The sequence below is a fragment of the Clarias gariepinus genome, chromosome 3 (genome assembly GCF_024256425.1).
Source record: "Clarias gariepinus isolate MV-2021 ecotype Netherlands chromosome 3, CGAR_prim_01v2, whole genome shotgun sequence".
Classification (NCBI taxonomy): Eukaryota; Metazoa; Chordata; class Actinopteri; order Siluriformes; family Clariidae; genus Clarias; species Clarias gariepinus.
The window spans coordinates 22230001-22243018 of NC_071102.1; the positions used below are offsets into that span (position 1 = coordinate 22230001).

At 41.7% G+C, this 13018-nt stretch overlaps 1 protein-coding gene across 2 annotated transcripts in view; it reads left to right on the forward strand.

Annotated features, from left to right (window-relative positions):
- nup153 (nucleoporin 153) overlaps positions 1 to 10986 on the forward strand; it is a 29770-nt gene extending 18784 nt beyond the window's left edge. For both annotated transcript variants that reach the window (XM_053492108.1, XM_053492109.1), the window contains exons 16-22: positions 2087 to 2710; positions 3549 to 3761; positions 3963 to 4892; positions 4988 to 5536; positions 5640 to 5888; positions 5985 to 6174; positions 9658 to 10986. In XM_053492108.1, coding sequence (XP_053348083.1) covers positions 2087 to 2710; positions 3549 to 3761; positions 3963 to 4892; positions 4988 to 5536; positions 5640 to 5888; positions 5985 to 6174; positions 9658 to 9745 — 2843 coding nt within the window. In that variant the 3' untranslated portion in view covers positions 9746 to 10986. The remainder of the gene's footprint in view (positions 1 to 2086; positions 2711 to 3548; positions 3762 to 3962; positions 4893 to 4987; positions 5537 to 5639; positions 5889 to 5984; positions 6175 to 9657) is intronic.
- Positions 10987 to 13018: the final 2032 nt, after the last annotated feature.

The window sequence follows — 13018 nt, forward strand, 5'->3', positions numbered from 1 at the left end:
CACACTCAAACACTGACATACACTAACGACGAGAGAGTGTGTGCGAACCTGCGCGGTGTTAAATTACGCGCGCACACATATAACACACACACTCTGCAGCGCAAGAGAAAGAAAAAAACACACACATAACACAACACACACATAACACAACACACTCAAACACTGACACACAGAAAGAGAGCATGTGTGTTTGTGTTTGAGCAGGCGCGGTGTCAAATTATGCGCACACACATAACACACACACTCTGCAGCGCAAGAGAAAGAAACACACGCACACGGATTGATTATACCAGTAAGAGACGAGCACTAAGACCCAGCAGGGGAGATGATTTCCCCGCAGCCCCAGAGAGAGAAAAACCGTTGGCTCAGTTGTGATGACGCGACGCTCGGTGTCAAAACAAGAAGCGCATGCGTTATACATGATACTCGGAGCTCGTAAACCACGACAACGCTCGTTTTTTAAGTCAGAATTTATTACAAATCTTTGCTCATCTTCCGGAGCACTTGTAAACCATGTTACTCGTAATCCGAGGTTCCACTGTGTATGTATGTGTGTATATATGTGTGTATGTATATATGTATGTATATATACACACACACACTGTCTGCTTAAGAATTAAAAATTTATACACATTTCAGGAAAAGAAAAATATTATGATGTAATATATCATACATCAGTCTATAAGCAATATGTTTCATATAAAAATATTTTTACAAGTTTCTCTCTTCCTGAAGAAGTGTTTACTTTTTTATATCTGTATATTATACTAATATATTTACAAAAAAAAATATATATAATATATATATATATCTCTACACACACAGGTTAATTATGTTATATGTGTTGTAACTTGGTGATATCGGTAATATTTTTGTGAAAAATAAAACAATATGGGTAATATTTTGGGATTATCTGCATTTACATTATTTCCTCTGGGGAGAAAGCATACAATACAAAATTTTGGCCTAAGAACTCTCCTCCGGAATGGATTAAATTTGTATGCTGAGGTACCGCTGTATCAATACACAAAGTACCAGTCTAAAATTTGGTCAAACGTTCTAATTCAGTATTTTATTTTTTATTGAGTGATAAATTTTTTACATTATAGAACAATGCTGAATAAGAAGTTCATTTAGAGTCACCAGCCTCAGAAATTACCAATTAACAAACAGCACCTCAGATTTGCGACGTTATGAAGCTTTACAGAGCAGAAGTAGCAGATATACATCTCAATATCAACTGTTCAAAGGAGATTATTGTGTATTTTGAATAAACAACTTTAGTATTGTTTTACAGTGTAGAAGGATATTAAATCAGGAACGACCAAGGAGTTAGAAGGTGTGTACAAAATTAGTATTGAAGTTTTTCACTTACATAGCCATGCCCTAAAGATTTAAAGAAAAATACATTTTTATTTTTTAAATAAGGATTATGAAATAAGTATAATATAATAATAAAAAGAAAAATAGAATATGAAGAAAAAATTCAAATAAAGAATATAAAATTTTAAATAAGAATAATATAATTTGAAAAATTACGCTATAGAAAAAATTTATAAAAAAAAAACGGTTGGCTGCTTTTTACAATTTACATTATGTACTAGTAATAAAAAAATTAAGCTTAATGTGTGCGAATTGTAGACTGGTAGTGTGTGCCCATATATTTGTGTGTAATTGTAGTGTTAAATTAGAGACTTGTTGCATTAAGTTACCATCAAACGTTACTCCTAGCAAACGTCCTGTTATGTTTACTCTAGTGTGCAGCATGCAAATTTGGTATCGCATGGTAAAGCAACAAAACCAAAAGGTTTTTTTTTTTGGTTTATTTTATTTCCTGTCTGCCGTTTTTTTCCATTTACTGTCTAAAGCGCAAAATGAAAGCTTAAAACCAACCATGGTTTCATCATGTCATATACCACCTCTTAGTATAAGTGTTGAGGTGCTCAAAATAGAATGGAAGGTAAAAATGAAAATGAACTAGCCAGTTAGTCACTTGTGTAAAGCTGGTGTCACCAACAAATCAGGAGCACGTCATGCGTTTTCATGAAAGTTCCCTTTTGTTAAGAGCTGTTTCTTTTTCCACCAGGATTTTCTTCCTCGTCCCAGAAATCCTCCGCAACACAAGAGGCGAGGAATAGCAACACAACCGCACAATTGTTTTCGACTTCTCTCCCCAACTTTGGTGAGAAATTTAAACCTGCAGCAGGATCATGGAACTGTGGTACCTGCATGGTGCAAAACAAGCCCTCAGACAAAAAGTGCGTGGCCTGCCAGGCCCCGCAGCCCAGCACAGACTTTTCATCCAAATTGGACAGTGGACCCGCAAAAGCCCCCGCTGCTAGTCTTAGTTCTTTGTTTGCGCCACCAGCCGGAAGCTGGGAATGTGACACCTGTCTGGTGCAGAACAAGCCTGAGGTGGTTAAATGTGTAGCGTGCGAAACGGCCAAGCCGGGGACCGGAGTAAAACCGGCCCTGAGTCGACCTCCTGTCTCTGAGGTTTCCTCAACCCTGCCTGCTTCTTCTACACCGGCCATCACTTCCACCTTCAGCAGCAGCAGCACTACCACAACCACCGCCGGCACAACATCTGGACTGCTTAGTTTTGCTGACAAATTTAAGAAGCCGGAGGGGATGTGGAATTGTGACGTATGCATGGTGGACAACAAAGCACAAGATGTTAAGTGTGTAGCATGTCAGAACGCTAAACCAGGTACGTCTTTTGATCTGTGTGAAATGAATTGTGTGCGTCACTGCTTTGTACAGTTTGTCCCCGACCTTCGAACATCCGAGTTACGGATTTCCTCAGATACGAGCAGACTGGGGTTTTGTGAACAAATCATGGAAGTAGCTCACGTGTATAGTACAAACAAATAGACAATGCAGTGTAAGTGAATGTATGAAATGTCCAAAGACCGGTTTCACCGAATCAGTCCGAGAGCATGATGGTAGAAAATGTCTGTCCTGTAAAGCTGTCCTGATGCTGAATAATCCTAAAAATCTCATCGAGACAATGTTCACAGTCCAATACAGTGGAAAACAGCTCTGAGACAAAATGGCATCCGGGTCTTAAAGCTGGCTCTGGGATTTAAAGGCGCAAAGACAACACCCGTTGCATTTGACATTTTAGACGTTGCAGTTTTTGGCCACATGATGGCAGTGTTGAGATTTAAGTGGATTGTTATGCTTTACATCGTATGTCCGTGTCAAAAGCGTACAAGACTTGCTTTGCCGGACCTAAGAACAAATCCGACTTACGAACGTGCTCCCGGAACGAGAACTTAGAAATTCGTTTCTAAGTAGCGGACTACCTGTACCTATATGTTCTTGTGCATGGTAATAATAATCAAACCAGATTTGCAGGACGCAAACATCCTTTTATATTAAGACCATAAGTCCTGTGAAAATCATGTATTTGATTGTACTGTCATGTCTTTCTTATAATAAATGATCAGTGAGCTGGCAAAAAAAGTAAGGAAATGTAATAAATGATGATCTATTGAATGTTGAAGATTTCCTAATCTTTTCAAATGCTGTATTAAATTGAACAGGAGCAGCTGCGGCACTGCCATCTCAAGCACCATTATCCCAGGCTTCTGCCTCCACACCAGCAAGTACAGCACCTCTGTTAGGATTTGGAGACAAGTTCAAGAAACCAGAGGGAAGTTGGGATTGTGACGTCTGCTGTGTTCAGAACAAGGCTGCGGACCAGAAGTGTGTGGCGTGTGAAACACCCAAACCAGGAGCTAAAGTAGAAACCAAAGGTAATGAGAGCGGTTCTGTTACTAAACAGGTTTTAAACACGCTTAACATTATCACATTTTTGCAAAGTGTTTCCTTGTAGGCTTGGGTCAAAATTGTCTTTTTTACATTTTTTATTAATTGAACCAAAATCTGAAAAGGTTGCCTTGTCCGTTTTTCTATTAAGCCATTTTATATGAAGCACTTTATTTGTGTCTCTTCAGGTTTTGCCAAGCAATCCTTCAGCATGAATTCAACCTCAACTTCTTTTAAATTTGGTGCTCCACCAACAACTTCAAATTCGGCCTCCAGTGAATTGAAATTCGGCGGCTCTTTCTCCAACCCCACCTCATCGTCGTCCTTTAAATTCGGTAACGCTTCATCAGACTCCACCTCCACTTCTTCAGGCTTCAAATTTGGAAGTTCGTCCTCAGAAAGTTCTTCAGGAGCGTTCAAGTTTGGTGGAGCTTCCACAGAACAGAGCTCGACAGGCTCGGCTTCAACGGATTCTTTCAAATTTGGCGGTTCCTCAAACGGCTTTAAGTTCGGAGCGGATTCCACATCCGGATCGACAGGCGAAGAGAAAAAGAGCGAACCTCAAAATCCCGGTGCGGGTTTTAAGTTCGGAGGAAGCACTACGAGCGGTTTCGGCTCCACGAGTACTGCGGCCACAACTGCGTCACAGGGCTTTTCCTTCGGGCTGTCTAAACCATCTGAAGAGAAAACTGGGTCGAATCTGTCATTCAGTTTCTCGGCACCTAAAGCCTCCGAAGTGGAAAAGGAGAACCCTCTTCCTTCCAGAGAAGCCGTTTTAGACACTTCCAACACGGTTTGTCTCTTCAGCGACTCTTTAGCGCCAGAGGCTGATCAAACCACGGGCCAGTTGTTTGGCGAGGAAACCCCACAAAAGACTTCAACCGCTGCTTTCATGTTCGGTAAACCAGAGGAGAAAAAGGATACCTCAACAATCTCGACCGGGTTCATATTCAGTACGACCAAGGAGGCTGCCAATCCCGCACCCACTACTGTGGGCTTTAATTTTAACAAACCAGACCCTACAAAGGAAGTCCCCAAACCTACATTTACGTTTGGGAAACCCACCGAGCCGGCAGAAACCCAAAAGCCTGTGTTTGGCTTCGGACAGAATGCAACAGGTGAGGGAGTGAGTGGTGCTTAGCTTTAGTCTGATATCCTAAATTAAAAAAACACAAGTTTAACATAATCTCTTCTTTTTCTTTTTTTTTCTCAGACACTGCAGCCCCCAAGCCTGCGTTTGCCTTCATTGGAGGTTCATCCACTGCTCCTGCTCCTGCCCCAGCCCCAGCCCCTGCTTCCTCTAGCCTCTTCGGGACTCCCAGCAGTTCAAGCCTGGCTCCCACCCCTGCTCCTAGTAGCACCTTCGTTTTTGGTCAAGGCTCCTCTTCTGAAACACCTTCCAAGACTTTCTTGTTCGGTCAGCAGCAGCAAGAAACCCAGCCAGCCTCGACAGAAGCCTCTGCCGCTCCAAATCAGTCACAGCCATTCGTCTTCGGCTCCATGAACAGCTCGACCACGTCGCCGTTTGCTTTTGGCGCTGCATCCTCCGCGCCGGCGTCTTCTTTTGGCCCTGCAGCCTCCGCGCCGGCGTCTTCTTTCGGCGCTGCAGCCTCCGCGCCGGCGTCTTCTTTCGGCGCTGCAGCCTCCGCGCCGGCGTCTTCTTTCGGCGCTGCAGCCTCCGCGCCGGCGTCTTCTTTCGGCGCTGCAGCCTCCGCGCCATCGTCTTCTTTCGGCGCTGCAGCCTCCGCGCCGGCGTCTACAGGTTTGGTGCTTTGCTTTAATGTTGTCATCTTTTTGTTTTTGTTTTTTTTAAGTATAGCCTCCAGTTTAAAAAAAATTTGCTTTTTTTCCCCCCCCCTTTTCAGCCCCTGCACCCTCTCCGTTTGGGTTTACCGCCACTACGTCCGCCTCTGGCTTCGGCCCGGGACCGACACTGGCGTTCGGCTCATCGCAGTCTGCAGTTCCAGTCTTTGGATCGGCTGCATCCTCTTTCACAGCCACACCATCGGCGGCAGCTCCTGCCTTCGGAGTGAAGCCTAATACTCAGTCGGTTTTTGGCCAACAGGCCAACTCGACACCTGGCTTTGGATCTTCTACTGCCCCTTCTGGTCAAGGTCAGGAACTGCGGTTTTACATACCAGTGGATTCCAAAATAAAACTCCGCTTTGGGTCATTGACTAATTTTCATTCGTCTTGGCTGTTTTTTTTAGGATCTTTCCAGTTTGGAGGAAACAATGCATTCGGAGCAACCGGTGGTAGCAGCAACAGCAGTGTATTTACCTTTGGAGCAGGTGCTGCTGGTGCTACGGGAAGTCCCGCAGGAGCACCAGCTATGTCCGCTCAGCCGGCAGCTCCTGGAGGAGGCTTCGGCTTCTCACCGTCTGCAGCATTCAATATTGGGTGAGAAGGAAATATTATTCATCAGAAGCTATGGTTTCATTTCTGAGTAAATAATAGCATCTTGAAAGGTTTTGTACTGATCAACATACGCTCAATGTTTCCATGGAGGTTATAGTATTGGTTTTGTTTTTATAACAAGCTGTTCAAATATAAGAATACAGGTAGTCCTCCACTTACGAACGTTTGAGACCCATTTTAGCAGATACGGACGGATGTTCAATCACGGTAGCTTGTGTGTATTGTATAAAAAATAGAAACTGTAGTTTCACCAGATAGCAATATTTGCAATTATATACAATATTTTTTTAGTATATAAGTGAATGTATAAAATGTCTAAAGTCCAGTATATTGTATGTGTGTGCGGGAGTAATGAGTCGGCCTCACCGGTTTTAATGAGCTGTAAGGCTGTCCTGACAGTAAATAAACCTAAATTTAGGGAAAGAAAATTCAACAAAAGAGTTCACAGTCCAATACAGTGGAAAACAGCACTGAGACAAAATTGCGCCTTTAAATCATGAGGGGGAATCCAGATTGAAAAAGGCAGAGACAAAACTGTTACAATTGATGTCTGAGATTAATTTCCTTAGTTGTGATTACATGTTTCGGCCACATGATGGCGGTGTGGGGAAAGGGGGACGGATTTGATCAAGTGGATCGGTATGCTTTACATTGTATATTCGTGTCAAAGACATATAAGACTCACTTATTAACGAATCTGACTTATGAACGGAAATAGGACGTGGACTACCTGTATAATCACTATGCATATGATTAGGAAAATCTGTACACCTGCGCATTTATGGGTCATTGTACTAATCAGTACAATGACTAAAAAAAACATACACATACAGGTGACGAGTTGCTGTTAACGTTCACATCAAACGCAGAAAAAGTGGTCATTTGATTTGGATTGTGATATGTGTACTGATCAGAGAAAAATGGACAGATTGGTCCTTTTGATCTCTCCATCAATGAGGTGTTTCAGATTTTGTATTTCGCTCCATTGTGTATGAAAATTCCTAGAGATCAGCACTTTCTAGGATACTCAAACCAGCCCACAGGGTACCGATATTTATGCCACATATACTCGCAGGGGTCACCATTTATTTTTCTTCATAATCTGAGCCTGAACCGCAGCTCAAATTCAAAATTTAATTTGTCACATACACAGTCATACACAGTACGATATGCAGTGAAATGCTTAAACGACCGCCAGTGACCTTAAAAAGTAAATAAAAACTATATATAAGGAATAAATATTAATAAAAAGAAATGAAAAAAATAAATAACTAGTAAAATAAACTGTACAAATAAGGGCATAATAAAATATCACCAAATATAGAAATTTAGGAATATGGGGGGGGAGACAAAAGTATATATAAAAATTTTAAAGTGGCAATGGCTGTGCAAATATGCATGAAAGGTGACTTAAGAAAGTGTCATGTGCAATGGTCAGATATATAAATATGTATTGCATGTGTGTCCATGATTGTCCAGTCAATGTTTAAAAAGATATTACTCCTGTGTGGTGGTGTGATTGAGGGACCTTCAGGGAGCGGAATCGCTTCCCAGACCGCAACAAAGAGAACAGTCCATTGTTGGGATGGCTGAGGTCCTTCACGATCTTCCTGGCCTTGGTCCAGCACCGCTTGCTGTAAATCGAGTGCAGGTCAGGGAGCTTGGTGCGGATGATGCGCTCAGCTGATCGCACCACCCTTTGTAGAGCTCGTCTGTCCTGCATGGTGCTGTTTTCAAACTAGGTCATGATGTTTCTCGTCAGGATGCTCTCTATGGTACAGGAGTAGAAATTCCTGAGCACCTTAGAGGGCAGTCTGAAGTCTCTCAAGCGTCTAAGGTGGTAGAGACGCTGCCAGGCCTTTTTCACCACGGTGTTGATGTGACAGGACCATGACAGGTCCTGCGTAATGTGAACACAGAGGTATCAGAAGCTGTCCACTCTCTCCACTGGGCTCCTGTTGATGATGGGGTCTGGTAGTTCCTCTCCTGCTTTGTACTAAAGTCCACCATTAGCTCCTTGGTCTTGCTGACGTTCAGGAGGAGATTGTTCCTCTGGCACCATTTCTCCAGATTTCCAATCTCCTCTAGGTAGGCCGACTCATCATTGTTAGTGATCAGGCCCACCACGACAGTGTCGTCAGCAAACTTGATGATGGCGGTGGAGTTGGTAGTGGCCACGCAGTCGTAGGTGTACAAAGAGTACAGCAGGGGGCTCAGAACACAACCCTGGGGGGCTCCAGTGCTGAGAGTGAGTGAGGCTGAGACATGTCCGCCCATCCTCACTGCCTGTGGTCTGCCAGTCAGAGAATTAGAGATCCACTGAAAAATTGATGAGCTGAGTCCCAGGTGCTCCAGCTTGGTGGTGAGTGTGGAGGGAATTATGGTAATAAATGCAGAGCTGATGAACATTTTAACATAATTCCCTTTCCTAGTGTCCAGGTGAGTGAGCGATGTGTGGAGGAGATGTGAGATTGCATCTGTGGAACGGTTCTGGCGGCATGCAAACTGTAGTGGGTCGAGTGTGTCCGGTAGTGAAGAAATAATGAAGTCTCTGACCAGGCGTTCAAAGCACTTAATCACTACTGAGGTGAGGGCTACAGGGCGATAGTCATTGAGTAAAGCAGGATGAGGTTGCTTCGGGACAGAAACAATGATTGACTCTTTGAAGCATGTGGAGATCACCGACTGAGATAAAGAGATGTTAAATATCTCAGTGAACACGGGTGCTAGCTGGTCTGCGCAGGCTCTGAGAATACGACCTGAGATGCCGTCTGGTCCTGCTGCTTTCCTGGTGTTCACTCTCTTGAAGGCTCTCCTCACGTCATGCTCGGTGATGATGAACGCGTTTCATCGCTAGCGCCGCTAGCATTAGCATTGCTAGCGTCTTTAGCTGCAACCTCAAGCAAGCATAGAAAGTGTTCAGCTCTTCTGCCAGAGTCGCGTCCGCGTTCGTCATACCGGTTGTTTCTGTTTTATAGTCCGTAATTGTCCTTAATCCCTGTCAGTTGGAGTTGTGTTCTCTCGTAGCCCAGCGTTCGCCTCTTTCACCGCCTTCCGGATGTTATATGATGCAGCCTTGTATGGTTCCCGTGTTGTAGGCAGCGGTGCAAGATCTCAGAGCGTCGCGGATGGTTTTATCCACCCACGGCTTCTCATCCGCTAGTTTCCCGATGAATCCCACAACCCGCTTCCGTAAACACGCTGACGTCATCATCTGAGCTGTTTCGGAACATGTCCCAGTCTGCGTCATCGAGTGCGTCCTGTAACTCGGCCACCCATTGGTCCGTCCAGCGCGCGACCTCTCTCTGAACCAGGCTCCCGGCCAGCATCAGAATTATTTTTATGCATTGTGCTGATTTCACTTAGTGTTTAAGTGTACTGGTGTATGTATATATATATATATATATATATATATATATAAGTCTTTGTGCTGTTTCTTTTTTTTTTTTTTTCCCTCCTTGATAGGTCAGCAAAGAATGCTAACGCCCCAACGAACAGACAGCACGCCATCGCCGGACGCAAGATCAAAACCGCCGTCCGGCGCAGGAAGTAAAGCTGGAAAATGACGAAGGCTGTGCCACATTTTGAACAAACACTGAAGTACTTGGTATTTTGAGCTTGGGCGTACACACACAAACACACACACGGCTCTGTTTTTCTTTTGGCCAGGAGATTTGTTTTATAGTCGAGGGTCACCGGTTTGTAGACTTGTGCAGAATCTGGTCCTGTGGCCCAAATCTCAAAGAAACAGACTCTCAAAAAAAAATTAAACAGAAGAAATAAATACAATCAGACACAACACCTGACCCTGCGCAGAAAAGGTATATATATTTTCAGCAACGTTGGCGGGATTTTGCGCATGTTTTTTTTTTTTTTTTTTTTTTCTTTAAAGGAGATACCATGCAAAAACCAATTTAGGGCAGTGACAGATTTCGCTTGGGTGATGTGCAGGTAAATTAAATCTGCACGTGGCAGAACCAAGGACTAGTTGCTGTATGTACAGTGATGCGAGTGTTTCTATGTACTGAATGAAGCAATTTTTTTGTGCGCAGATTTGTGTGTTTTGTTTTGTTTTTTTGTACATGCTGAATTGTGTGTGCTGGTTGGAAAATGGAGGCAATTGAATGTGTTTAAAAGGAAAGGGCTGGGTTGTGGTTAATCACACCCACGTGCTGGCGATCGGTCGGTGGAAGAAAAAAAACGTTAGCCCCGCTGCTCTCCTCTGATCCTTCTGTAAATCTGCACTCGCGAATCTGTTTCGAATTCTCGAGTGCCCCTCCCTTTTATGTCCCCCCCATCCTTTTCCTTATTACTCTCCTCTCTCAACTCTCTACACCTCATCTTCACTCTGTCTTTTGCCTTTTGAATATTATTAAAAACTTGTAAATAGTAACCTTTTTTTAAAAAATCTGTGAAGTTTTTTGTGTGATAAACAAGCTTATTTTTCATTCAGCGTTTCTTTTTTCCTTTTTTTTTTCCCTTTTTGTCTTTTAGAATTTATGTAAAGCCCTTATTTCAAAGTTACCCAAATCCATTTAAAGATGACCTTAAATGCAAATTGGGGATCCTTTGAAGACTAAAGGTATATTGGCATTTCTGATCCACTTTTGTTTGGACCAAAACCAGTATTGTAAAAAGTGTTTAATTATATATTTTTCTATTGCTTGTTTAAATGGACTTGGGGTGACTTTGGATAGTAAGGACATCTACTTAATTTTAAAGCCATGATAATTATTACTGAATGAGTGATAAATAAAACCATGGATAATTGCCATCAATAAAAGTACAAAATTATGTTTGTCTTCAGTGTGTTGGATTTGGACGGCTATTGCTTTAATTATTGCTAATTCTATAAGTATTTTATCAGTTGTATGATTCTGGAAATTTAACGGGTTAAGTATGGGACGTCAGCTTGAAGCGGCCATGACAGAACCATGCATGATTTTTAAGGTGGTGCGTCTTTCTCATCACTGCGTTACCTTCTTGCTTAAAATTCAGCTTGCTCTGACCGGCTGCCAAAATACAACTGCACAAACTGCAAGAGCATCTGATGGAAGATTGAAGATGGCACTTTTCACTATGAACTACTCAAGGCGAATAAAAACACATCTCTCATAACGCTTCAGGCAGATGTTCTTGTCTTTTCTTTCTCAGTTCTGATTTTAAATAAAGGTAGTATTTGGATTTTTTTTAACCCAATGACCAAGTGTTTGTGGACACCTAACAATCACACCCAGCTTGAACATAATATAAGCTTGAACATCCCATTACAGATTTAGTCACGTTTTGCTGTTAAAACAACTCCCAATCTCCTGGGAAAAATTTCCATTGAATGAAAAAGCATAGCTATAGTGATTTGTGTTCATTCAGCTGGGAAAAAGCAGAGGCGTCGTCGTGTTCGAACCTCTTATTTCTGCTGGACGGCAAATTATTATTATTATTTAAATACTAGAGCATACAAGGACATTCTATACAGTTATTTCCATTCAACTATGTGGGAAGAAACGAATATGGATGTGATGGTCAGCTGATATGGACCAAACTCTGTTGACGGTAAATATCAGGCAATTCCACATATGTGGATCTGAGTTTCCTGTTGCTAATAAGTAGACACTGTAATCACCAGCGATCACCCGGTACGATATGATGCGTACTGTGATTCTGTAAGTATCATGATTTTTTTTAAATTCTCAATTCTATATTATATTTTTCTTTTTTTTTTTATTTGCAATTTTAAACAAACTTGGCAAAAACTGTTGTTTGCTTCAATTACAAAATAGTAAAATAGTTCAGTAGACTAGCCATTTGTATTTAAAAAATATATATTTTTAGACTGAGTGTGGCTACTTAACTGTATTGATATATGCAGTATTAAGGTTTGATATATAAGGGTTTGACATCTAACTGGCATAGGGCAGCAGAATTCGACAAATTTAATGAAGCAAGTGCTCCAGGATCCATATTAAGACATTTTTCTGTCTTTATGATTCACTCACTCATTGTCTATACCGCTTTATCATGTACTAGCGTGAAAAAAAAAAAAGCTTTGATGTAATTAGTGGTGATATTTCAGGTTGAAGTACATGTCTGCCAGCAACAAAGATGAACCACTTATGCTGTCACACCAAACAAAATGTCGTGAAAATATGTTATTGGTTTCCATTGGATTGGTGGCTAAATATTAAGAAATTGTACAGACCTAGGTCATGGCCGAGTTTGAATCTATTGTCATTGCATCTTATTACAATCAATGGGAAAGATATAGAAAAGTTTGATGTTTACACTAAGTTGTACTTCACCAAATACACTCCATGTTTGGGTAATCGGAGAGTGAATCACAGATGAGAAATGGAAAATGGTGATCGAATAAAGAAAGTTATTAATAGCTGCAGGTGTTTTGTTTACACCGAACGAGTAGATTATTTTAAAGTAGATTATTAAATCATAAACTGTTCATAACATTATTTTTACTCAACATTTTGATTTTACTTATGGTGCAGGTTAAACTTCAGGCAGATATTCAAGTACAGTACTGCAAACGTTTTATTAAATTCTGTAGAGACAGTCTTGTGTGATGCTGTGACAAAATCCGGCTGGACAAACATACAGACAAGATTTTTTGAGACTGGTTTCCGGTCATCTAATGTACACTCAACAAAAATATAAACGCAACACCTTTGTTTCTGCTCCGATTTTTTATGAGATGGACTTAAATATCTAAAATTCATTCCAGATACACAATATTACCATTTCTCTCAAACATTGTTCACAAATCAGTCTAAATGTGTGATAGTGAGCACTTCTGCTTTGCTGAGATAATCCATCC